Source organism: Bufo bufo, chromosome 9, assembly GCF_905171765.1.
Source record: "Bufo bufo chromosome 9, aBufBuf1.1, whole genome shotgun sequence".
Lineage (NCBI taxonomy): Eukaryota > Metazoa > Chordata > Amphibia > Anura > Bufonidae > Bufo > Bufo bufo.
Genome location: NC_053397.1, coordinates 139,272,031 through 139,298,522, shown reverse-complemented (window position 1 = coordinate 139,298,522; position 26,492 = coordinate 139,272,031). Strand labels below are relative to the sequence as shown.

At 46.4% G+C, this 26,492-nt stretch overlaps 1 protein-coding gene across 2 annotated transcripts in view; it reads right to left on the bottom strand.

Annotated features, from left to right (window-relative positions):
* Window positions 1-687: 687 nt before the first annotated feature.
* The window catches only part of XPNPEP3 (X-prolyl aminopeptidase 3), a 720,273-nt gene continuing 694,468 nt past the window's right edge, over window positions 688-26,492 (bottom strand). For both annotated transcript variants that reach the window (XM_040406553.1, XM_040406552.1), the window contains one exon: window positions 688-1,037. In XM_040406553.1, the coding sequence (XP_040262487.1) occupies window positions 871-1,037 (167 nt within the window). In that variant the 3' untranslated portion in view covers window positions 688-870. The remainder of the gene's footprint in view (window positions 1,038-26,492) is intronic.

Here is a 26,492-nt window from a genome sequence, read left to right as displayed (position 1 = left end):
TCTGTGTTTCCTTTCTTCTAGTTGTTGTGGGCTGGATCCCACCTCTCCACAGGTTCTGCTCGTTAGCTGTTTAAGAGGCTCTATTTAACTCTACCTCTTACTGCTGACGTTGCGGTTGATATTTTACTTCTGGAGTTCTATACTGGTTGTTTGTGGATCCTCTACTTTCCGCTCATCAAGCTAAGTCCTCCTGTTTTCTACTTTGTGCGTGTGTTGCTGCTAGGTCTAAAGGAGACGCTGGTCCCTTAACGGTGGAAGATATCGGCTGTCTCATTCCCCTCTCCCTAAGTTAGGGTTTGCTACAGTGTTAGCATGACTTAGGTTCCAGCGTATGAGTTCGTTCACTATCAGGACTTGCTTATACTGTCAGCAGTCAGGGAGAGGCTCAGGGATTGTTAGGAGGTTACCATTCCCTCCTCCCTAGCTTTGGGGCCTAGTCTGTTTACCTGTTGTTGTTTGTTTACTTGGTGTTCCTCTTATCCCCACTTGCCGTTACACTATGTTGCTGTAACTACAAATTATTAAGCTCACAGTTGGACCGGGATTTGAAGCTGTAATATGGAAGCTACAATGTGCCCACATTATAGCCACCTAAATTAGGCAGAAGCCAATAATCTTCAGTCTGCTTCAAATATAGCTGCAACTGCAAGTCAGTGGGTACAGCCAATGACAGAGACAAAGTAGAGTTTTATTTGGTTTGAATTTATCTTATCCAATTAAAAGGGACAATAAATGTTTATTGAATGACCTATGTCTTGTACAACTTACTATTTGCATGTATTATTTACTAGCAAACGGAAATGTAGCTTCTTAAATGAGGCACTTCTGCATTAAGAAAATTCATACAAATTTTATACAGTATAAGCTACATCAGTGACCTTGCAAACACACTTGGTGTATCTCATATACTTCTTTGGGACATTCAGCAGACAAAATGAAGGGAGACTGTTCTGTGATCACAACATCATCTTCAATGCGGATTCCTATGCCTCTGTATTTTTCAGGAGCTTCAGTGTCATACTCAGGAATGTAAATGCCTAATGTAAAAATAAGTAACATTATTAATTCAACATTCATTAGTTAAAATGTAAAGTCTTAAAGGGTTTCTGTCACCTGAAAAATAGGTATTAAGCTGGCTGACATTAGCAATGGGCTAATGCCAGCTGAACATAACTATATTAGTGCCATCTCACTGCCTAAAGCCTTTATTGAGAAAAACAAACTTTTATAATATGCTAATCAGCCTCTAGGAAACCGGGGGGGGGGGGTTGAACCTGCTCCTAGAGGCTCCGTTTGCCCACCTCTATTCACGCCCTTCTTCTCCTGATTGACAGGGCCAGGGCAGCGCTGCTCTCCTCCTGCTGGCCGTGTCTGCAGTGTAAATATCACGCCGTTCAATATTCGTGAGGAAGCCAGCAGCTGCCGAGCGTGCTTCCCTCACTGCGCCTGCCCAGAAAACTGAACAGCGCAAGATTTACACTGCAGACACGGCCGGCGGGAGGAGAGCAGCGCTGCCCTGGCCCTGTCAATCAAGAGAAGAAGGGCGTGAAAAGAGGTGGGCAAACAGAGCCTCTAGGAGCAGGTTCAACGCCCCCCCTGCTCCTAGAGGCTAATTAGCATATTATGAAAGTTCGTTTTTTTCTCAATAAAGGCTTTAGGCAGTGAGATGGCACTAATATAGTTATGTTCAGCTAACATTAGCACATCGCTATTGTCAGCCAGCTTAATACCCATTTTTCAGGTGACAAAAACCCTTTAAAGCCCATAAATATTGTGCATAACTAAAATACATAAGAAAAAACAAACTTTGCCATTTTTGTACATACTGTAGTTCTTCCGTTTGAATCCTGATAACATCTGTACTTGATATAAATATTTAAAACAAAATAATTTCATTTCATCTAAATATACAACTATTAAATCAATACCTTTAATCGTTGGCATCCTAATAGTCATGCAATTTAGAAAAATTTGCAAATTTCCAAGTTTCAATTTCTCTACTTCTATAATACATAGTAAAACCTCCAAAAATAGTTATTACTTTACATTCCCCATATGTCTACTTCATGTTTAGATCATTTTGGGAATGCCATTTTATTTTTTGGGGATGTTACAAGGCTTAGAATTTTAGAAGCAAATTTTGAAATTTTTCAGAAATTTTCAAAAAAAACACTTTTTAAGGACCAGTTCAGGTCTGAAGTCACTTTGTGAGGCTTACATAATAGAAACCACCCAAAAATGACCCCAATCTAGAAACTACACCCCTCAAGGTATTCAAAACTGATTTTACAAATGTCGTTAACCCTTTAGGTGTTCCACATGAGTTAATGGGAAATGGAGATAAAAGTTTTTTGGGCAAATTTTCCATTTTAATTCATTTTTTCCAGTAACAAAGCAAGGGTTAACAGCAGGGGCGGGCTGGGCCGGGGGGCAGGGAGGCAATTTCCCCCCAGGCCGCTCTAAAAAAAATGGCCGCTGGGCCGTCTTTAACAAATAATATATATATATATTTTTTTTATTCCTAAGGGCCACACCGCCGATCACCACAGGCAGCGCGGCCCTGGATGTAATTGCGGCGGGCAGCAGTGGCGGCGGGCAGTAGGAGATGAGCGCTTCCATTGTGGAAGCGCTCATCTCCATATTCATCTGTATTGCAGTCCTCAGGACAGCGATACAGATGCCTGTGCTGCGGGGCAGGGGAGGGAGAGGCGTGTCCCTCCCCTGTTCTTCTGATAGGCCGTAGGCACTAATGCCTGCAGCCTATCAGAGGCCGGCTCAGGCATCATTATCATCGCGCCGCCTGAGCCAGGCAGCACACAGCAGGGACACAGGCCGGAAGAGGCCTGCATCGCTGCTGATCGAGGTAAGTAGTGTTTTGTTTTTTTTTCTTTGTGGGGGGAGCTGTCACTATGGCTATGGGGGAGCTGGCACTATGGGGGGGCTGTCACTATGGCTATGGGGGGAGCTGGCACTTTGGGGGAGCTGGCACTATGGGGGGCTGGCACTATGGGGGGAGCTGGCACTATGGCTATGGGGGAGCTGGCACTATGGCTTTGGGGGAGCTGGCACTATGGCTATGGGGGAAGCTGGCACTATGGGGGGGCTGGCACTATGGGGGGGAGCTGGCACTATGGGGCATTTCTTACAGGCACATTATGGGGGGGGGCACCATGAGGGAGAGGAGCACTATGGGGGTATCTGGGGGCTCTAAAGGGGCTTTTTTAATTATTGGCGCATTATGGGGGGCACTATAGGGGAGAGCGGCACTATGGGGCATCTGGTGTCACTATAGGGGCATTATTTGGAGGCACTATGGGGAAGTGGGGGCTCTAAAGGGGCCTTTTTTATTGGCACATTATGGGGCCACTATGGCATTTGGTGGCCTTAAGGGGGCATTTTTTACTAGCACATTATGGGAGGCACTATAGGGGAGAGAGGCACTATGGGGCATTATGGGGCATTATTTGGGGGCACTATGGGGGAGCGGAGCACTATTGGGGCATATGGTGGCACTAAGAAGGGGCATTTTTACTGGCACATTGTGGGGGACACTATGGGGAAGGGGGAGAGGAGCACTATGAGGGCATTTACTGGGGCACTATATAGGGGTATTTTATACTGGCATACATTATGGGTGCATTTTTTTTTTCCTTTGTGGGGGGAGCTGTCACTATGTACTGTCATATTATAGGGGGAATTATTACTACTAGGTGATATTATGGGTAGCATTAGTACAACTGGGGGGCTATGAGGAACATGATTACTAGTATGGGCACTATAGGGGCATTATTACTACTAAGTGTGCTCTGGCAGAGAATTATTTCTATTGGTGGGATTTTGGGGAGCACTGTTACTTTGGGGGCACCCTGGCATAGTATCAGCTTAGCACAATTATTTTTGGGGGACATTATCTTTATACTATTAGTGTCTGGGCGCAGTTATTTGGTGTGGTAGTAGTATTCTCAGGGGTACTGTTTCTGCGGTATAGTATTGGGGGCACAGCAGGCACAGTATTGGGGGCACTATCTGTGTGGTAGCAGTATTTCCAGGGGGACTGTTTCTGCAGTATAGTATTGGGGGTGGCAGGAAAGGGTGTTCAGAAGATGTGAAGATGATGGAAATGTGGGAAACTAATGTCTGTTTCTCAATCTCTGCAGAGACGGGAGATGGCAGAAAAATCATCATGGTGGTCTGGTCTGAATGGAGAAGATAAAGAAAGAGAACGTCTACAACAAAGGTTACATCACTGGATGTAAGAGGTATGGGGCGCTATGTAGGACAGGAGATGCTCCGGCTTCTCCCTTGCCATTTGCAGAAGGAGGATTCAGAGCTGGGTGAGGACGGCGAAAGGGGGCAGCAGGCCACGGGTGGGTGGCAGATGGTGGGGGGAACCACAAGCCCTGGGCAGTATCTGGGGAGGGAGGAGAGCGGAGGAGCTTCTTGGCTGTAGCCTGCTGTTTATTGTATAATGTGAAGCAGGCAGTGCAGCCAGGACAGGTCTCCCCTCTCCGACAGGCCTCAACAATAGAATTTCAGCTGTACAGTGTTTGTTGGGAGTGGCCTATTATATGTAGGAGGGGCTTTTAATAATGGGCGGGGCTAAAATGAGCCACTTGACTGGATTTGCCCCCCAGGACTAAGGCTGCCAGCCCTCCCCTGGCAAACAAAACTCAATATTTATTACCATGATTCTGTAGTTTGCATAAACACCGCATATGTGGTCATAAACTACTGTACGGGCACACGGTAGGGCATAGAGGAAAAGGAGCGCCGTGTGGTATTTGGAAGGCAGATTTTGCTGGACTGGTTTATTTATTTGAAGCCCCCCTGATGCACCCAAACCATATGGCGTTCCTTTCCTTCTGCGCCCTGCCGTTTGGTCATACAGCAGTTTACGACCACATCTGTAAACTGCAGAATCAGGGTACTAAATATAAAGTTTTGTTTGGCTGTTAACCATTGCTTTGTTACTGGAAAAAACGGATTAAAATGGAAAATTTGCCAAAAAATAGCTGTTTTGGCACGGTTTTTATTTAATTTTTTGGACTTTTTCATCTGAGGGGTTAGGTCATAGGGTATTTTTATACAGCAGATTCTTACGGATGCGGCGATACCTAATATGTCTACTTTTTGAAAATGTATTTAGGTTTTACACTATATTATCCTTTTTTAAACAAATAAATAAACATTTTAGTATCTCCATAGTCTAAAAGTTTTTTTTGTTTTTAGCCGATTATCTTAGGTAGGGGCTAATTTTTTGCTGGATGAGAGGACGGTTTTATTGGCAGTATTTTGGGGGGCATATGACTTTTTGATCGCTGACTATTACACTTTTTGTGATGTAAGGTTACAAAAAAAATACCTTTTTTTGCACCGTTTTTATTATCTATTTTTTTACCGTGTTCATCTGAGGGGTTAGGTCATGGGGTATTTTTATACAGCAGATTCTTACGGATGCAGCAATACCTAATATGTCTACTTTTCTATTTATTTTAGTTTTGCAAAATAATATTTTTTAACATTTTTTGTTTTGCTTTAGTGTCTCAAGTCTGAGAACCATAATTTTATTTCGATTGTCAGTGGCTAAATGGAATTAAAATTTGGGAAGGGCATTATAAATTTAGTACTCCATGGAAGTGTGGTACTCCCTGAAGCAACTGTCAATGCAGAGGCCCGGATGATCAGGGCACGTGTCACACTGAGTGGTGGTGTCCTTCCGTATCCCCCTCCTGTGACACACTCTGCACTTTGGACCGTCCCTTCTTTCCAGTATGGGGGACCACGCCTGGAAAGTGTTGGCCAGGGACGATCTGGGCGTCTCCAGTTCCCGAGGTACTCTGGCCTGCTCTTTCCAGGTCAGAAAAGATCAGGGCCTTGAGGACTGCCTCATAAAACTGCAGAAATTTCCCTGTGTTGCCAGTGCTCCGGGACAGCACAAAAGAGTTGTACAAGGCAACCTGTACCAAGTAGACCAGTGGTTTGCTGCGATCGCCAACATGGGGATGGGGGGGGGGGGGGGGGGAGGGGGTCACAGGACCCACCTGGGCATTGTAATGATTTGAGCAGGCACCTTGTTCCGATCACCGCACTGCGGTGATCGGAACTACACATCAGGGCATCCTGGTCCCTAAAAGGTTAAAGGGGTTGTGTCACTTCAGCAAATTGCATTTATTATGTAGAGAAAGTTAATACAAGGCATTTACTAATGTATTGTTATTATCCAAATTGCTTCCTTTGCTGGCTGGATTTATTTTTCCATTACATTATACACTGCGCGTTTCCACCCTGCAATCAATCAGCGCTGGCCATGCTTGTATATTATAGGAAAAAGCACCAGCCTATGTAAGCTCCCACAACGTGGTCCACCAGAGAGGCTGGCACTTTTTCCTATAGTGTGCAAGCACGGCCACTGCTGACGAATTGCAGGGTGGTCGTAACCATGGAAACGATATGTATAATGTTATGGAAAAATGAATCACGCCAGCAAAAGAAGCAATATGGATAACAGCAATACATTAGTATGTGGCCAGTGGGGTAGCTACCAGGGAAGCAGATGAAGCAGCTGCTTCGGGACCCCAGCAGTACTAGATACAGTAACAGCAGTAATAGATTGGGAAGAACTGCCTGTCATGTTATTTGCTCCTCTCATAGCCCCTACCCCCTAGAGAGTCCTTCCATGTTGTTTTCAGTGCATGAGGCAGAGCCAGCATCTTGAGTTCCACTGGTAGCCCCGCCCCTTAGACGAAGCCTGGCTAAGACTCTACCTAAGCATTGAGGCTACAAACGATACAAAACAGTCGGCACTCCTCTCGTGTGTCGTGGGGCATTGAGGCTGGCATTATCCATGGAGGGGAGATGGTTTCTCTTTTGGGACCCGATAGCCATGCATACTGTTGAAGAGAGAATCAGAACTGGAGTTCCCTCTCACCAGCCAGAGGAGTGCAGACTTTATTTAAAATCCACCAGCATTAGTCACTTGCTTAGCTGGTAGCAGCTAGCCAGCTTCTGCCCCCCACCCCCCTACAGAAAGATAGAACAATCCATCTTCCTGATGGTGGTAATAGAACACAGCTCAGGTTGGCAGTCGGGACTAACAGGAGGGGGAGGCTGCAGAGACTGAGCCTGTCTATATCTTCACAGACTGCAGAGAAAGGGTAGGTGTAAATGTATGTATACAGTGTGTATGTGAGAATATATGTTGGTGTATATACAGGTTGTGTGGGAATGTACAGTGTAACTATGTGTATATGTATATATATATATATATATATATATAGTGTGTAAATATATGTGTAAATGTTTGTATATAAAACGTGTGTCTATATATACAGTATATATGAGTGTGTTTTTTAAATGTATGCCGCAAAATGTATTCCAGTATTGTTTCTTTCTGTACAGTAAGGGTTGTCATAAGTATTCCCTATTGACAGGATAGAGGAAAGGTATCTGATCAGTCGAGTTCCGACTGCTAGGAAGGTGAAGTCCTCAGAGTGAATGGAATGGCAGTAACATGCACGCTGCCGCTCCATTCATCTGTATGGGAAGTGCTGACCTGCCACCTGCAATCCCATAGAGTTGAATGGAGCAGAGGGCACTTGTGTGACCACCATTCCATTCACTCCAGGGACTCCAACACCTCATTCTTGTGATCTCATTCTGATTTCCAGTGGTCAGATCCCCACCAATCAGATACTTATCCTCTATCTTGTGGATAGGGAATGAGATCTTAGGCCTTGTTCACATTTCCATTTTTCAGAGCATGCATACTGTAGTACAGGAGGCTGGCCAAGGAAGGAGGTGGGCAGAGGCTGGGATGGCTATCTGACAGCTGCATGCTGATCCAAACCTCTGCCCACTCCTTCCTCTGCCATCCTTCTGTATTATATCATACAGTACATGGCAGCCTCCCTTATCCACCCCACTACTGCGCTGTGTATTAATGCTTACTTTGGCACACTTACATATGCACACAAGTGGTGCCAGGATAGTCGGGTGCATGTATATATAAGTGCGCCATAATTTGCATCTCTGCCATCTGTGTAGGTCCTGGGTCTCCACACAGCAGGGCACTTGACCACTGCAGCCAATAACTGTTTGCAGCAGTGATGTGTCACCCATGAAGCTTGTAAGTGGGTCATGTGCCACACAGATGACGCGTGTCAACTGCGGCCAGTTATTGACTGCAGCGGTCAAGTGTCCATCGTCAAAAAAGGATGCTAAAATTTACAGTAAGTACATTTTTAAAAAAAAGTGTAAAATAGCCACAGGAGTGGATTTTACACGGGATGAGAAGGTTGCAAAGAAGTGTGTCTGTGGTGGAGGGGGGGCCCCATTCAAAAATTTGCTGTGAGGCCCAGTCAATTCTAGCTACGCCCCTGTATGTGGCTTGTATTCACTTTCTCTATATGATAAATACAATTTGCTGAAGTGACACAACCCCTTTAAGTGTGCTGAATGGTACAGTGTGGTATTTGTATTTTATTTATGATTGCTAGGCCATGCTTGATTTAGAGTTCTGTATATGCTGTATATGTATTTGTTGTTGATATCTGTGTGTATGGGGGTGCAGTTGGCAATGTAACTTCAGAGTTAGAAGGCCAAACTTTTATTCAGTCCATAAATAGCACATCAGAGCAAAGGTTTTTCCAGCATATAACGCAAAATAAACATCAGCTTGTTAACTGAACATAAGCTCAATAAAGCACAGCATCCAGTCAAAACTCCCACTCTAGATGAGGCTTTGTCTCTTTCACAAGTAGCAGTTCTGGTGTGGTTAACATGGCACAAAAAATGCATGCAATTTTTCCATGATTTTTTATGACTTTACTGAAAACGTATTAACTCTATTCTTAATATCTATAAATCAGGGGAAGGAATAGAAAGGAAGGGGTACATTTATTCAGTAAGGAGAAATAATTTAGTACCATTATAAGGAATTGATATATCAGGTACACATATTTCTATTATCTAACATGAGATAATCAAATCATTATGAGTTCACAATGGAAATAGCTATAAACAAAATATGGTTCATGTGATACGCTGTGGAAAAGAACATATATGCAAATAGAACTGTAGGCACAATTACTAAGGGGAGGGATTGAATGGGAGGAGGGAAAACAAGATGCAGGAGTCATCTCCCAATCAGCAAATATAAGATGTGAGACACCAAACCTGACTACCTATATATCTATCTATCTATCTATCTATCTATCTATATATCTATCTATCTATATATATATATATATATATATATATATAAAAAGGACGAATATATGTATGTATGTATATATTTATTTATGTATGTTCCGCGATCACTCAAAAACGCAACCATCGATTTCAACGAAACTTCGTATAGACATCCCTTGCTACCTGGAAAGTATCTTGTGGGGTTCACAGCTCTCTAGGACATACCATTCCTGAGATATTCCCAAAATATGACCAGCATTAGCCAATACAAGCCTGCAAGTCTTTCTCTTCATATTCCAACTGCCATACACACGGTCACATGTCCCTTATCAGCCAATAGAAGCTTGCAGGCCCTTAGTCTCCACATACACACAGCTTTACTCCAGGTTTCCATAACAACCCAGCCATTTTTCTTCACTGCCGTAGGTCAGCTTTAGGCTAGGGCTGCACGACGACAATAAGTCGCACGACACATAGAGCACAACTACACTACTACATGCATCCATCTTGGATGGATTTTTTGTGATTGTCATGTCGCAGTCGCAGCATGTCACAGTGCAACACCATAGCCTATCATTATAAAAATTGTTGCGCGACATAAACTTCAAAAAAGCAAAATTTTGCCAACTAAGAGAGGCCATAGGCCTAACTAACTGGGATGAAGTTCTCAAAAATAAAAATACAGCCACAAAATGGGATATTTTTAAGAGCATCCTAAAATCTAATTGTGAGAGGTACATACCTTATGGGAATAAAAGGTTAAGGGACAAGAAAAAAACAATGTGGATAAATAGAACTTTAAAGAAAGCAATAAATGAAAAAAGCATTTAAATCACTAATACAGAAGGGTAGCGAGGAAGCACTGAAAAACTATAAGGAAAAAAATAGAATATGTAAAAAACAAATAAAAGCAGCCAAACTAGAGACCGAGAGATTAATTGCCAAAGAGAGCAAAACTAACCTTAAAATGTTCTACAATTATATAAATGGTAAAAAGTATAAATCTGAAGGTGTCGGCGCTCTACAGAGTAATGAGGGGGGAGTTGCAGAGAGCGATAAGGAGAATGACCCGGACTGGAGGAGGCCCTGGAGGATGTACAGCGTCAGCAGGGCGAGAGTCTCCCCAGTGAGGAGCAGCGGTTGCAGATGCGAATGCCCCTGCTGGGAGAGCAGCCCCTGGATGAGTGGGTGACAGAACTCGAGAGCCTGCTATGGAAGGAACTTTGGCTATACTATGCCTACCAGGCACTCTGGTGGTACTCGATTCGGCATTCCCCCTGGATGGCTGAGCACAACAGGCCCAAGGGTGAGGATTACGATGGCCCTGGCCTGTTGTTTGAGGCCTTTGCAGAACCAGAGTTCGGAGATGCTGGAGAGTCCCAGTTCTGGGATATATAGGACTACAGGGAGGCTATGCATGATTGGGCTACAGTGAGAGAGGTGAGACAAGACCTGGCATCTCTAGTGACAAGGAAGTGGGAGCTGGAGCAGGATTACCAATACCTCCTCAGATCAATTCGGCCCCAATATAAACTGCAGGGGAACTGGGTGGCAGTCCCAGACCTACAACCCTACAGCTGGGAAGACCCGACGGAGGTATCCCCTGCTTCACTACCATCTGCAGAGGTAAGGGACCTCATAGACTGTTTCTGGGAGGACCCCCAGTCGGCGGGTGGAGATGGGGCCGAGGTCTTTCTGCCGGCCCTTCAGGGATGCTGGGCAGCCGGCCCAGATCCACAACTACAGCCAGAGTTCCCGAGAGTAGGGACAGTTGGTCCTACTCCCCAGCGGCCAAGTATGTTATTGGGAGAGCAGACAACCGGTCTCTCTCCCCAGTGGCAGTCAGCATCACAGGGAGAGGAGATTGTAGGTCCCTCGTCCCCGAAGCAACAAGCATCACTGAGAGTGGAGACGGCCGGTCCCACTACCCAGCATCAGGCAACATTACCGGGAATCGAGACAGTCGGTCTGACTCCCCAGCGGCAGCTTACCCTCAACATAGAGTGTCATTTTATGTGTGGGGGGAACAGCTATATTTACTCTGGGGATTGCTATCGGTATTATACTCCCCTGGGATTACAACACGATTCTACCCACTGGAAGCTGGATCCTGGTCTTGGGCCCAGGGTGGGTGGAAGATGGCCAGATCCCAACCAAGCTGCGGCGGTTCGTGGGGTCGGCAGTGCTAGGAGCATCCATCAAAGGAGGTACCCAGTCAGGGTGCTTTGCTAGCTATTAAGCTATTTTTTTCTCTACTGTATTCACTGAAGAAAATAAACTGTCAGATGAAATGCAAAATGTAAAAGTTAATTCCCCATTAAAATTGCCCTGTAACCTCTCCTGCAAATTATCAACAATGCTGGGGCCACTTATCGTTGGAGCCATCCGTTCCACCTGATCGTCCGTAAAAATGGATCTACATGTGCTCTACACTCCCCGGACCAGGCGGGAGAGCTTAGTCAGTTTCTGGACAGCCCACTCATCTCACTACCGGACTGGCTTGACGTTCCAGTCTTCTCATCTCCTGCAACTGGGCCCCCACCACGACTGAGAAGTGGACCTCAACGAGACCATCCCCAAGTTACACAACCTCCAGGATAGGGGACTCTCTTTTCAAAAATAGTTCCGGGTCCTATGGGTTGAGAAGAACCCTTGTTATGTGACCTACAATACTTTGTACTGTGCTATATAGGAAGTAGATACAGAGAACAGAGTGTGGTACTGACACGTTCAACGTTTTTTTTTTTCCCCGTTGGTAGTTGTTTAATTTTAGTCTTCCACTGTCCTCTGTGTCTCCTTTCTTAATTCTCTTATCGTTGTTTAAATATGTCTGGGCTGGGGAAAGGGATGCTTTCTAGATAGCTCTCCTCCACCCCTACTTGGACCGTGAGTTTTGTTTCGCTCAAATTGGGCTTACCAAGAATCGCATAGTGGATAACATTCTCCACAGTTTTGTTTAATTTTGTTTTATCTGATCTGGATTAGCCGGTTTAGATATTTGACCCTATAGGCATATTTGTCTTTCTTTGATTTAAATTATGTGTACTGTCCACCTATCCTTTTGTCCCCCCCCCCCCCCCCCTTATTGTCCTTTTTTCTCTATCTTGCTCTTTTACAGGCGCTGACTATGTTCGATATTACCTTTGCGTCAATCAATGCCAACGGGTTGAATACATCTGAGAAACGTTCCTCCATTCTCCGGCTCCTGTGGTGTAAAAAGGTACAAATTGCCTTCATTCAAGAGACTAATTTAAGCAGGGATGCTATACCAAAGTTTAGTTCCCCCAGATACCCAGATGCTTATCATAGCTGTTACAACATATCAAAATCAAGAGGTATGAGTATCCTTATTGCTAGATCCACCCCCTGGGAATTTCTGGACACTAGTTTAGGTGACACTGGCAGGCTTCTGTTTGTCAAAGGTCGTATAGGAGGTCAGGTGTACACCTTGGCTAACATATACCTTCCCTATAGTAAACAATTGAGGGCCCTAACTGGAATTCTATCTAAATTAGATGGTTTTGCAGAGGGCACACTTTTGGTCGGAGGAGATCTAAATGTCGCTTTGGACCCACTTGTAGATGTTTCCAAGGGAACCTTTCATCTAGCCTATTCCTATATCCGTCGCAATAAAGGTCTTCTTCATACTTATTAGCTAGGAGATGTTTGGCGAGCAGTTAACCCAGACGCTAGGGATTTCACTTACTACTCTACGGCCAGAGATATCTACTCCAGATTGGATTATTTTTTGCTAAGACACTCGGCAGTTCCACTCATCGCCTCTTCCTCAATTGATTCTATAACATTTTCTGATCACGCCATGCTACATGTCTCCTTGAAATACCCTCTTCCGTCTCCCAGATCTTGGCAATGGCGCCTCAATCAGTCGCTGTTGCAGGATTTGGAATTTTCTCGAAAATTAGCTTAGCTCTATCTCACTATTTTGAGAAAAATCAAGTTAACAATGCCTCTCCCTTTATGGTGTGAGCTGCACACAAATGTGTGATACGGGGGGAGTTCATCAGACATGGAGCTCGGTGCAAGAAAGAGAGGGCACTGGAAATTTCTCAGATCCTGAAGGAAATTGCCGAGCTGGAGCAGGTTCATAAACGCTCCCATGCGCGATCTGTTCGTTCAGCTCTTTTACTGGCCAGGGCTAAACTTAAAGACAAACTAGATATTCGTACGAAACTTATCCTCTCAAGGGGTAGAAGACATTTTTTCGTTTATGGTAATAAATGTGGTAGACTGTTGGCCAGATCATTACGTGAACAAAGAGTGAGGAATTATGTCCCCCGAATTGCGCCTCCACGAGGCCATGTTCTGTACAACTCTGATTCCATAACAGAGGCTTTCGCCCACTTCTATCAGAACCTATACAATCTCCCACAGTCTAACCAAACTAGCTTGTGCCTAGATCTAGCCATGCGTACATACCTGACCAGATCAGGTCTACCCAAACACCCAAGAGAGGCCCTTGAGGGTCTGAGTGGCCCGATCACTACTGAAGAAATTGGAGAGGCACTAAAATCAATGCAGCCTAGTAAAGCACCGGACCCAGATGGCCTTCCAGCTTCATATTATAAGAGATATCTCCCCCTTCTCCAGATCCATCTCACCAATGCCTTGAATAAAATAGGTTTGGGAAACCCCATCCCTAAGGATATGTCGCATGCACATATTACGGTAATCCATAAGGAGGGTAAGGACCCAACTGCCTGCACTAGTTACCACCCCATCTGGTTACTTAATGTTGACATTAAGTTATTTGCAAAGGTATTGGCCACACGTTTAGCCCCTTTCTTGTCCGATCTTATACACACAGATCAGGTGCGTTTTATTCCTTCAAGGGAGGTAAGAGACAATACCACGAAAGTGTTGAACTTGATTCATCACGCTAAAATACAATGCTCTTCCCTTTGTCTTTTATCCACCGACACCGAAAAGGCATTTGACAGAGTGGGATGGCCTTGGTTACTTGCAGTGCTAAACCATGTGGGCATTGAAGGTCCGCTGTTATCATGGATCCGCTCTCTTTATTCCTCACCCTCGGCGTCCACAAATGTTAATGGTGTGCTCTCGCCCCCCTTTGATATCAGGAATGGTACCTGCCAAGGGTGCCCTTTATCACCCTTAATTTTCGTTCTTACCCTAGAACCCCTACTTAGGACAATTAGGAAAAACCCTGACATCTCGGGTTTGGTAGTGGGCGATCAGGAATTCAAGATAGCGGCCTATGCGGATGATTTGCCGTTTATGATTACCAAACCTCGGATCACCTTCCCCAACCTAATAGCTGAATTTAAGACGTTTCATAACCTTTCCAATTTGAAAATGAACTTACAAAAATCTGAGGCTCTTAATATATCTGTCACGGAAGGTGTTACAGAAAACTAGAAGACACAAATGAAAATCCGACTGACTTGATCCAAAACTAAGGAACCAACGGGTAAGCCCTGCAACAGCCCTAGCTCTCTCCCTTACTGCTCAGCCTATGCAAAAATCTCTATGGTATATAATTGCATACCCTCATTCCTCGACTGTATGAAACCTGAACACCCTATAATAGTGAGGGGACACGACCACTGGCTCCCTACACTTAACACGGAGGGAGTCAGGGTCACCTCGGATCAAGCAAACAGGAAAACAAAGATAAATGAACGGACTTATCTGTAGAAGCATCAGTTGTAGCATCCAGCATGCACACACTCCAGGAAGTTGTATAAACAGCAAAGTGATACAGTATGGGAGGGGATTGAAAGGGATGCAATCAGTGCAACTAGATGACAGCTGAGAGAGGGAAACGAGATGACAAAACGAAAGCAGAACAAAAGAACCTCAAGCAGGAGGTTCTGAAGAACGTCTGTCAGAGCTTCTCAGATGTCTGGCGGTGACAATATCCCTACCAAACTCCCTTGAAACTGATCTAGCGAATTCCTTCCCGTTTAAGTGGACGACGGGTGCCATTAGATACTTGGGTACGATGATCCCCAAGGATCTGAAGGAGCTGTTTTCCAGAAATTACACCCCTCTCTTGAGTCGGATTAGGGAAGACCTTAAGAGATGGTCCAAAGGCCTATACACATGGTTTGGTCGTTGTGCCATCTTTAAAATGAATGTTCACCCGCGTCTGTTATATCTATTCCAGACTCTCCCCATCCACGTACCAGCTAGTTTCTTTAATACTGCACACCGTGACCTTTTTAAATTCATTTGGGCAGGGAGGAACCCGAGACTAACCAGATCCCTGCTACATGTTCCGAGGAATGGGGAGGGTTGGGGATACCTGATTTACGGAAATATTACGCTGCTTCCATGTTTCAGCGGGTGGTAGACTGGTGCCGACATGCTCCATTCAAACAATGGATCTCCATTGAACAACTCTCATCCCAGACCCCACTGGCTCTTTTAAGATGGACTGATAGGAAAACTCCTGTCACGGAACCATGAACCAGACGTACAACAAGAGATAAGAGAAAATAAGAAGGCTTTATTGAAAATAAAGCTGTAAAGCAAAAGTCCAAACGGATGGTGAAACCGAGCAGAGTCTTTGCGAAGCCAGAGGTCAGGAACCAGAAGGGTAGTCAGACGAAGCCAGGATCAGGAACCAGCAGGGTAGTCAGACGAAGCCAGGATCAGAAACCAGCAGGGTAGTCAGACGAAGCCAGGATCAGGAACCAGAAGCAGCAGCAGTCTTAGAAGCATGTGAACACAAGAGGACCAAGCAAGGAACTGAAGCCACAGACCTCCCATATATATGAGCTAGGCATCCAGCTCCTCCCAGTGGGAAGGAGGAGCCGCAGGGTGGAAGGCTACAAGAAACCCAGAAACCAAGATGGCCGCCAGCACATGTCAAACGAAGGAGAACAGCAAGAAGGTAAGACCATGACAACTCCTTCTACAATTTCTTCAATTTCACAAATACCAACACATTCTCATGATCTCTCCAACACCATCCCCAATGTTCTCTGTCCTGGGACACCCTGACTTCCCGGCTAGTTGTTCGGGGGGCCCATTTGTACAAATGGTAGATGGTAGATGTCGCGCACCTTTCTTTAGAGCCTCCGGACGGTGGTTCACAAATGCTGAACTTACGGGGCTGTCTGACCCCTGTACCCTCGGACCATGGAGATCTAGGCAATTACATCACTTCCTTTCCTCTATTCCTTTTTCCCCGGGCTTTGATAGAGCTCTTACGCCATTTGAAAAAACGTGCATAGGCTCAGGAGTATACCGTCCTTCTCTCTCAGAACTCTACAAAGCGCTGGTAATGCCCGAAGCGGATTTTCGCCCTCCCTATACTGACAAGTGGATTCAGGATTTGCAAGTTGATATCTCCTCCGACCAATGGTCCAAACTATTTCAATTGGCCCATAAATCCTCCATTGCCAGTAAGTATCAGGAGGCCAGTTATAAAATACCATCAAGATGGTATTATGTTCCGACCCGTCTCCAGAGAATGTTTTCGACAACGTCCCCTTTGTGCTGGCGTTGCGAAGCATCTCAAGGCTTGTTGCTTCATATTTTCTGGCAGTGTGACAAAGTCAAACATTTCTGGGAATCAATCCATAAGACCTTGGCATCTATTTTCTCTTTTTCCGTACCAAACACGCCAGGTTTTTTCTTATTATTTCCCACGGATTTACCCCTGAGTTTACTCCGTTGGTCCTGCCTGCGCCATTTGGTCATTGCAGCTAGGTCCTGCATCCCGGTGAAATGGAAGTCTCCTACTCCACCATCCACTGAGCTTTGGGTACAGAAAGTGGAAGAGATCCGGAGAATGGAGGAACTAACGGCGTCCTTGAAGAACAATCATAAAGCTTGGACCCCTTGGTTTGTCTTCCAGGGTTCCTTGAAATACCAATCCTTACTGGCTTGAAGTGGTCATTCCTATCATCGTCATCTGCTTAGCCCTTTTATTGTTCTCTTTTACCTTATGTGGCCTACCCTTCCCTTTTGTGGATTTGTCTTGTCATCTCCCCTGTATTTGTTCAGTCTTATTATGATTCTTCCCCTTTTTGTTCTTCTTTTTTCAAAATTCTGGATTAAGCCCTAATGTTTTGTACCGCTCATGGAGTGGTTGTATTGCTTTCTCATGCTAATCCTTCAATATGATGGCTATCATACCTTACACATATTTAGACCTTGATGACAGGATGTTAATATGTTACTTAGGACTTTTTGTTGGCCTGGTGCCAACATATCCATCCTGTTATATGTGGATCAACATGATGTAACTTTAACCATATTCTTGAAAACTCATAAAGAATTTAAAAGTGCCCTGTCTAACCCAGGGAGAAGTACAGTGGCGTCTTAAAAATATTAAAATAGACAAATTGCCAGGACCAGACGGCATACACCCCTGTATCCTAAGAGAATTAAGTAATGTCATAGCCAGACCCTTATTTCTGATATTTAAGGACCCTATACTGACAGGGAGTGTTCAACAGGATTGGCGCATAGCAAAAGTAGTGCCAATATTAAAAAAGGGTCCAAAAACAGAGCCCGAAAACTATAGGCCGGTAAGTTTAACATCTGACGTGGGTAAACTGTTTGAAGGATTTCTAAGAGATGCATTCTTGGAGTACCTCAATGAAAATAAGCAAATAACGCCATATCAGCATGGCTTCATGAGGGATCAGTCATGTCAAACTAATTTAATCAGTTTATATGAGGAGGCGAGCTCTAGACTTGACAGTGGCGAATCAATGGATGTCGTATATCTGGACTTCTCCAAAGCATTTGACATTGTACTGCATGAAAGGTTAGTATATAAAATGAGAATGCTTGGACTGGGAGAAAATGTCTGTATGTGGGTAAGTAACTGGCTCAGTGATAGAAAAGAGAGGGTGGTTATTAATGGTACACACTCAGATTGGGTCACTGTCACTAGCGGAGTACCTCAGGGGTCAGTATTGGGCCCTATTCTCTTAAATATATTTATTAATGATCTTATAGAAGCCTTGCATGGTAAAATATAAATTTTATTTCAAAGCAGGAGACTCCATTATGCTAATAAATCTTCATTTTACTCCCAGCAACAGAATAGTTAGACGTGTTACAGAAAAAAGACATTTACATAAATATGCAAACAAGGTGTAGTCAGTAGCCAATAGCAAGGTATCTCAGGTGATAAATGGCCTCTGCAATCATGTGACTCCCTTATTTCTGCTGTTCCTGCAGGAGATGAGTATCTATATTTCTTGGGTGTTATATATGTATTAAGGCTTGCCTGGATTTGTGGGAGGGGCTGAGGTCCGCCTCCAGCCTATTTAGGGCACTCCCCTTACCTGGCTCCTGCATCATTGAGGTCTGAGCTTTTGAGAGAGGAGGTCGCTTGTGGAGTTCCTGGAGAGTTACCTGCGAGTCGCTGGATTTCTGGGAGTTTTCGTTGCCATCCGTTCTGGATTTGGAGCATTTCGGTTCTATTTTTTCCGGCTTCACTCGGTTCACTGTGGGTCACGTTTGCCCGTTAGACTGCGAGTCCTCCATACGGTGCAGCCGGGGCCTCACGGTTGCCCCCTGTACCGGTTCAATTCATTTCACCAAACGCTGCACCAATGTCACTGTTTTCTCGTACAAGTCACCAGTATTTCATTTCTGTCATGCCTTGTTCATGCTCAATTTGTCCACACCGTACCACTATTCCGGTCGGCCCCCTGCGACAAGCATGCAGTCGTTTTCTTGGGCAATCCCCCATTTCTGTTCATTTCATTTCACCAAACGCTGCACTAATGTCACGGCTTTCTCGCACAAGTCACCAGCTTTTCATTTCTGTCATGTCTTGTTCATGCATAAGTTATCTGCACCGTATCACCACTCCGGTCAACACCCCTGCGGCATGCGGGCAGGGGTTTTCTGAGTCATCCATACGGTACAGCCGGGGCGCGCGGTTGCCCCCTGTACCGGTTCATTTCCGTACCACCATTCTGGTCAACAGCTCTGCAGCAGGCGGCCAATGGTTCCTGGGTTAATCCCCCATTTCGGTTTGTTTCATCTCATACACGCTGCACCAATGTCACGGCTTCTCGCATCAATCACCGGCATCTCATTTCTCTCATGTCTTATTCTGGCGTCTTCCCACAGTACTAACACTCCGGTCAGCACCCTGGTGGTTCCGGGCTCATTCCCCATTTCTGGGTCAGTTCATATCACCCCACATCATCCACATTCATGCCCCCCCCCCCCTACTCATGTTCATGTGCACGGCTACAGGTGCCAGCTGCGGTGCACCTGGTACACCCTCCATTCATGTCCGCCTCCACTGGGCATACCGCTGCCACAAGCATCCCCTCCCCACCGCCTCCTTCCTGTTCCGCCGCTCCTCCTGCCGGCCGCGTCCCGGTGCCTGCCCCTGTACCATTCCATTTCACAATCATTTCACTCATGTCACGGTTTCTCGCTCACAAGTCACTTGCATTTCATGTCTGTCGTGCCTTTTACGAGGCACAGGGGACATGACCACACAGCAGCTCTACTCCAGTCACCACCCTGCAGCAAGCCAGCCCAGGTTATTGTTCCTGGGTTTCCTCCCATTCCAGTTCAGCAAACCACCCTGCAACTCACTTACATTCATGCCCCCCCCCCCCCTTTCATGTCACAGCAGGGCCCAAAAAATCACACACTTGCTCACATGACCTTGCGCAGCTGAAAGGGCCACACTGCTCACACCATCGCACGCACGCTGCTTCGGACGTCCCCTCCCCACCACCTCCTGCCTGTTGCCACTCCTCCTGCCGCGCGGCCGATGGCGCCCGGCCGCGTCCTGGGGCCTGGTCTGCGCATGCGCGGCCGGGGTTCTGCGCATGCGCGGCGATTTCGTCGGCGCATGTGCGGTGTCCCGGCGGCCGTGGGGGGGACGACGACTCCGGACGAATGGGTTCACAAATAAATGGCTTTCATTTCACATGCTCCAAATGTCACTCCTCACACACAGTCACAAATCTTCCAAGTATGTTCCACATGATTCACTTTCACTTCACCTACACGTTCGTGCCCCCCCCCCCCCCATCCCCCGGTCATTTACGTGCGCAGTCACGGGGGCCAGCGGCGGTGCAACCTGCACACCCCCCATTCATTTCACCTCCACTGGGCTCACCGCTGTCCTGACATCCCCTCCCCGCCGCCGCCTGCCTGGTTACCGCTTCTCCTGCCGCGCGGCCGATGGCGCCCGGCCGCGTCCTGGTGCCTGGTCTGCGCGTGCGCGGCCGGGGTTCTGCGCATGCGCGGCGATTCCGTCGGCGCGTGCGCGGTATCCCGGCGGCCGTGCGCGCCGCATCTGTTGCGGGGGGCCGCCGTCGGACGGCAGGGGAGCCTTCCAGCACGCCCCTCCAGTCATACACACCCCAGCAGCCCCAATAAAAGAAAGGGAAACGCCATCTAACACCTTGGAATAAACATGGAAGATCATGAGCCAGGCCCTCCTGTCCAAAATCATGCATGATCTTATAAATGCTCGTCTGGCTGGAAGGGCATAATTTCCCATACGCACTCAGCGGCAAAGTGACTGTCTCAAAGGGGTTCTTCACCTTTTTGTTAACGATGATCTACCCTTCGGATGGGTCATCACCTATTCATTGCATCATAATCAATGAATAGGTGGGAATTGCAGGGACACGGTCCAAAATGTTCCATTAAATTGCAGGCACGCGCTTTCCGCCTGGCCATGGCCACACGGCACGCACTGGTCTCTTTCACACCCGGCGCAAGCTGTCATTTCATGAATAACCAGCCTGTTTTGCCTTGCACACAAACCCTCCTTGTTAAAACACCCCACCGCCATTAGGTCAAACAGCCCCCACACATAAACATAAACCCACCACTTTGCCCCAGGGTCAAAAAAAATAATAATAAATAAATAAATAAATAAAATGAAAAAAAATATAAAAATAAAAAAAACGGGAAATCCATACAGTCCGCACGATCACACGCTCCGCCACGTAATAAATCACAGGCCTCATTTCGCACATCACCCGCACAGGCGCTGCATTATTGCATATTCATGTTATGATCCTCTCGGGTCATGCTAATGTTTATACCACAGTCCACTCTCGTCATACTACTTTCTGTTACCAGGTACGTACACCTGCTCTTAAACGATTTTCTCCTTACATTTCGGATGGTCCCGATAATAAAAAATAAAATAAAAATAAAAAAAAAACAGGGGGGAGGAGTTATCGTCTGGTTACTAATAAAGGAAAAAAAAAAAAAAAAAAATTAAAGGACACAGACCAATACGTTCCATTGGATTGCAAAACGCACATTCCCATTTGTGCATGGCCATGCGCCACGCGCTGGTCTCTTCTCACACCAGGCGCAAGCTATCATTTCATGAACAACCGTCATGATCCTCCGGGTCATGCATATGTACCATGTACATTGTCACATTTCATCACACTATTTTATGTCTACCCTCCCCCTTTTTCAGGCGGTCAACCTATATTGTATTTTGCACTACCGTGTATCCGGAGAATTTTCTTACCACCAGGTACGTTCACCTGCTCATTTAACAAAAGTCTTCCTTACATTTCGAATAATCCCGTTAGGGTCAGTGTGCTGGCTTTAGGGGCACCATCATCCCACTAGGTTACCCCCTTCTTGGCTTCGCCAGCAGTTAGTGGTCCCGCGAGGCCGACACCCCGCCTCAAACGTACAGAGGCACCCGCCCAACGCGCCACCTCGTTAGTAAGCCGCCTCGCGTGTTGCATAGAGAGGGCCTCACCTGTCACTCCCTTCCCCTAGTCCTGTCTTACAGTCACCGAGAGGCCAACGCTCCTGCCACTACCACAAGTGGCCTCATTAACCCCTCGCGCCAAATCATAGGTAGAGCCTCTCAAGCCGCTTGGCAAATTAGCAGGGCCTCATCTGTCACCATGCAAGTATAATTTTTTCGCCATCCGGCCTAGCTAGCTTGCCAGCACGATCCTGTGTTTCCCCAAGCTAATCAACTGTTTTGTTTTACCATGTCTCTGAAAGGGATAGAGAACTTCTCCCTACCTGGCAGCCCTGCTAGATCCGTCACTGCTACCCAGGGAGACGGTCTAGCCAGTCCAGCACCTATCAGATCCTGGACAATCCCGCGCATAACGAAGGAGTTAAGGTGACGGCTTGTTCCCTTCCCCGCCACGGCAAGGAGAGCAGAGCTTTTCCGGCTGCTGCGCACACCAATCGATAACAGGGAGGCAGGGGAAGGACCTAGCCAGTCCAGCACAGGGGATATACATACCATGCTGTCCTCTCTAAATGTCATCCATGTCTAAAGTCAACGCCAGGTTGGAGAGGCTGGAATCGGTCACCGCGACCCTCTCCCTGGCAGGGCCACCACCGGCAGCGTCACCGGTGCCGGCCGGATTGCCAGTGATCACGTCGATCATTAGCCTGGAGGACCAAGAAGTCAGCCCGGCGCACATAATACCGGAGGAGGAACCTGGGGTACCCGTCGCCACCAAGAAGACAGAAGGGCCAGACACGGTCATCACCTTTCCTGGATACCCAGTTGGATTCAGCCTCAATGCAAGCCAGTTTGCCATCCGGGAAGATCCAGGACATTCTCGCCCACATAGACAACTACCTTCAACTCAGCACCGGCAGCCGCAAAGAACGGCAGTCCCTGCTGGGCTCCCTGATCTTTGCCATGCGCATCCACCTCAGGGTCGCTCATTTATATCACGGCTCCTGCACCTCTCCCCTTTTTTCCTACACGACTCGCACGGGTTGTCCCTGGATGCCCACGCTGCGGCAGGTCTGGGCATGTGGGGGAGATTTCTGTCCACCTGGAATGGCGGGAGCTTGTTTCTCCCTCAGCCGTCGGACTCTTCCCCCTCTATCTGGTCAGATGCGGCATCTACCACAGGCTTCGCGGCCATTTTTGAGAACGATTGGCTGAGGGGCAGCTGGCCTCCTGCGGTCCGGGGTTTGGAGAGATTCTCCACTGCCTCAGCGCTTTTCAAAATCTACCCCATCGTGGCGGCTGCCGTAGCGTGGGGTCATTCATGGGCAAACATGTCGGTCCGGTGCATTTCAGACAACCATACGACCTGCCAGTTCATCAACAGGATCGTTTCAAATCTCTCACAATCGTCAGGTTTCTGCGGAGACTTCCTTGGTTGGCCACTTGCAATAATTTCTTCTTACATTGTTTCCATGTCCCGGGGGGTGTGCAATACGGCAGCTGACAATCTGTCTCGCGTCAAATTTCAGGCATTTCATCAAGCTCTCCCATCAGCGTCACCCACAGCCTCCATCACTCCATCATTTCAAACAGCTCATTCTCGATTAGAAGGCATCATGCGGCATAGCCAGTCTTTATCCCACTTAGCACTATCAGACAATACACATAGAACATACGACAGAGCGTTCACACTATTCAACAGGTTCCTGTTGGAACACAACATCACGCACCCTTTTGTCATGACGTCTCTTCCGGGGTTGGCTTCTTTTGCCACCTCAAACTCAAATGTCTTACAACACCATCAAACTATATCTCACCGGCATTTCAACATCATATGCTAATCATACACCCCAATAACATCAGCTTCATGTCCTCGCACCAAATCAAATCCATACTCAGAGGATTCAGGAAACGGAACCCGCACGTCCAGCCCAGAGGCTACCCATAATCAATCATATCTTCAAAGCATTATCCGACTTACTGGACGCCACGCCTCTTGAAACAGATGCCAACTCCATCATCAAAACGGCAATTTACTTGGCCTTCTACGGATTCCTGAGTTCCAGGAAATTCACTACAGCCTCCACGACCCGAACCTCACCTTGTCTTCTTGTCACCCACGTGTCAAAACACATGGTTCACTACATCCTGTCCTTACCTCACTCCAAGAATAGTCAGCACTTACCCGTCAACATTTCATATTACCCCACGCACAACAGATGGTGTCCAGTCAGGGTCCTGGATGCTTACAATCAGCGTCACAAGTTCTACCCTCTCAACTGCTACTTCAACTACATGGTTCGGTACTCACCACCACCACCTTCATGACCCATGCCGGGTCATCCCTCACACAACTAGGCCTCAACGCAGCCAACTACTCAGGGCACTCCTTTCGCATTGGAGCCACGTTCACGGCCTCCAGTGCCAACATCCTCACTCATGTCATTGGGGAATTGGGGCGCTGGGAGTCATCCGCTTGCGCGCAATACATTCCCAATCCAACACAAGAGTTAAGAGTGGCTTTCCAAAACATGTCGGGTCAAGCTATTGATACATCAATTGGCTACAATAAACTGGTTTATTTCCATTTTTGCCCTCTTCTTTCTCAGGCCTACCTCGTCCTCGGTTTCGGCACACCACAACCGACTGCACTCATTCCCTGCTTTCCCAGGGCTCTTCACTGTACTACCGTAAGCCCCTTACACAAGTATTAAGGCTTGCCTGGATTTGTGGGAGGGGCTGAGGTCCGCCTCCAGCCTATTTAGGGCACTCCCCTTACCTGGCTCCTGCATCATTGAGGTCTGAGCTTTTGACCCTCCCACCACTCCACTCATTTACAACTCATTTCTTCCATATCTTTTCCTTGGGTGGGCCCTCTTCTTTCTCAGGCCTACCTCGTCCTCGGTTTCGGCACACCACAACCGACTGCACTCATTCCCTGCTTTCCCAGGGCTCTTCACTGTACTACCGTAAGCCCCTTACACAAATATATATATATATTTATATATGTTGTTCTTACTGTCCACTATCAATAGGTGTCTTTTTCCTTCACCTACCCAGCTTTCCCAAGCCCCGTTTTTCTTCCCTCCATTCCCAGTCTGTTTTTCCCCTGTTACTGGGCAGTTTTTCTATTTTTAGCATCCTATAACCGCTACTGCTTACTTACCTCACGGTCTGTGGTAACAACGCCGAGCTGGTGTTACAGCTACGCTCTCTTTTTAGTCACCTCAGACATTGTTCTCAGTCAGCCGGTGTTCACGTCTCTCTTTAAACTGCGCTTCTTCCCCGATATGACTAGCCTGGCACCCTCTAGTGTTCAGACGCCTACAGTATCCTTATTCAGTGTTTGTCTACTGCCTAGCTTTATCTATTTCTTCTATCCCCATGTCTGCTAGCTTTGGTTGTGGTTCAATGGTTTGACCAGCCATTACTAATGATTACAATAGTGTGTGGGAGACTATAGTTCTAACCCTGTGTCCTCCCTCAGAAATCTGTTCATTTAATTAATTTACTGCTAATTGATTTTTGTTTCATATTTAAAAAAAATATTAATTAATCTAATTATTATTTCACTATTATTTCAATATTATTTCTTTATTTCACTAATAATTAGTAATTATTTTGTTCATTAATTAATTATTTCTATTATTTATGTGCATTATTATCCTAGTTCCATAGAAATATATATATATATATATATATATAGATATTTCCTATATGCCCTTATATATTTTACTATGTCTAAAGAAGATACCCTGAAGACTCCTGGCACGCCAGGCGTGGAAATGAATGAGAGCATACTCCAATCCCTAGTGGATACATCTATTGCTAGATCTGTTAACATTGCTGTTCGTACAGCTATGAGCTCTATGCAAGACGCCATTACTAAGTCCGTGGGCCTAGCTATCGCTCAGTCACAACCCACTCAGTCTCCTCAGAAAGGTCCTTCTGCCCCGTCGGACCTTTTCTGGTTGGCGGAGGATTCTACCTCCCATCCTATGGAAGGCATGAAAAAAGATAAAGCCTCTCACAAAAGGCGACATTTTAATACCGATTCCCCGCCGGAGAAATCCCTGAAAAGGCTTAATAAAGGGGATCAGATTAATCTTGCCGCTTTTTCAAAAAGCAATACCTCTGCTGCCGAAGCAGCATTATTAGCACCCTCTGCCCCTGAGGAGGTACACGTAAAGCGGGCTAATAAGGCTTTCAGGGTCAATCATGATTCTTTCAACCCTGCTCCAGACTCATCTGACACTGATTCAGATGGTTCGGACCTAGAGTGACTCACTATACGAGGACATCTCCGATAACGGAGATGACTTTTTGGAAGAAGGGTCTGAGAACCCTGTACTTTTGGATGGGTCTGGTACACCTTTTTTCAACGCCAGGATGATAAAACATCCCAGATCTGGGGAGTGGGTCCCCCATCCACAAGTATCCAAATTTTTATCCTTGTGGCAAAAAAAGCTGTTGGACAGAACGGCAAGGAAAAAATTGCGTTCCGAATGCCCCAGGCCCACTCTCCCACGAAAGATAACAGACACCCCAGAGTTGGACCCAACGTTAGTGAAATTTCTTTTAAAGTCAGGGAAGAACCCCCAAAAAGGGGTGGATTGTTCATTTAAAGCCATCC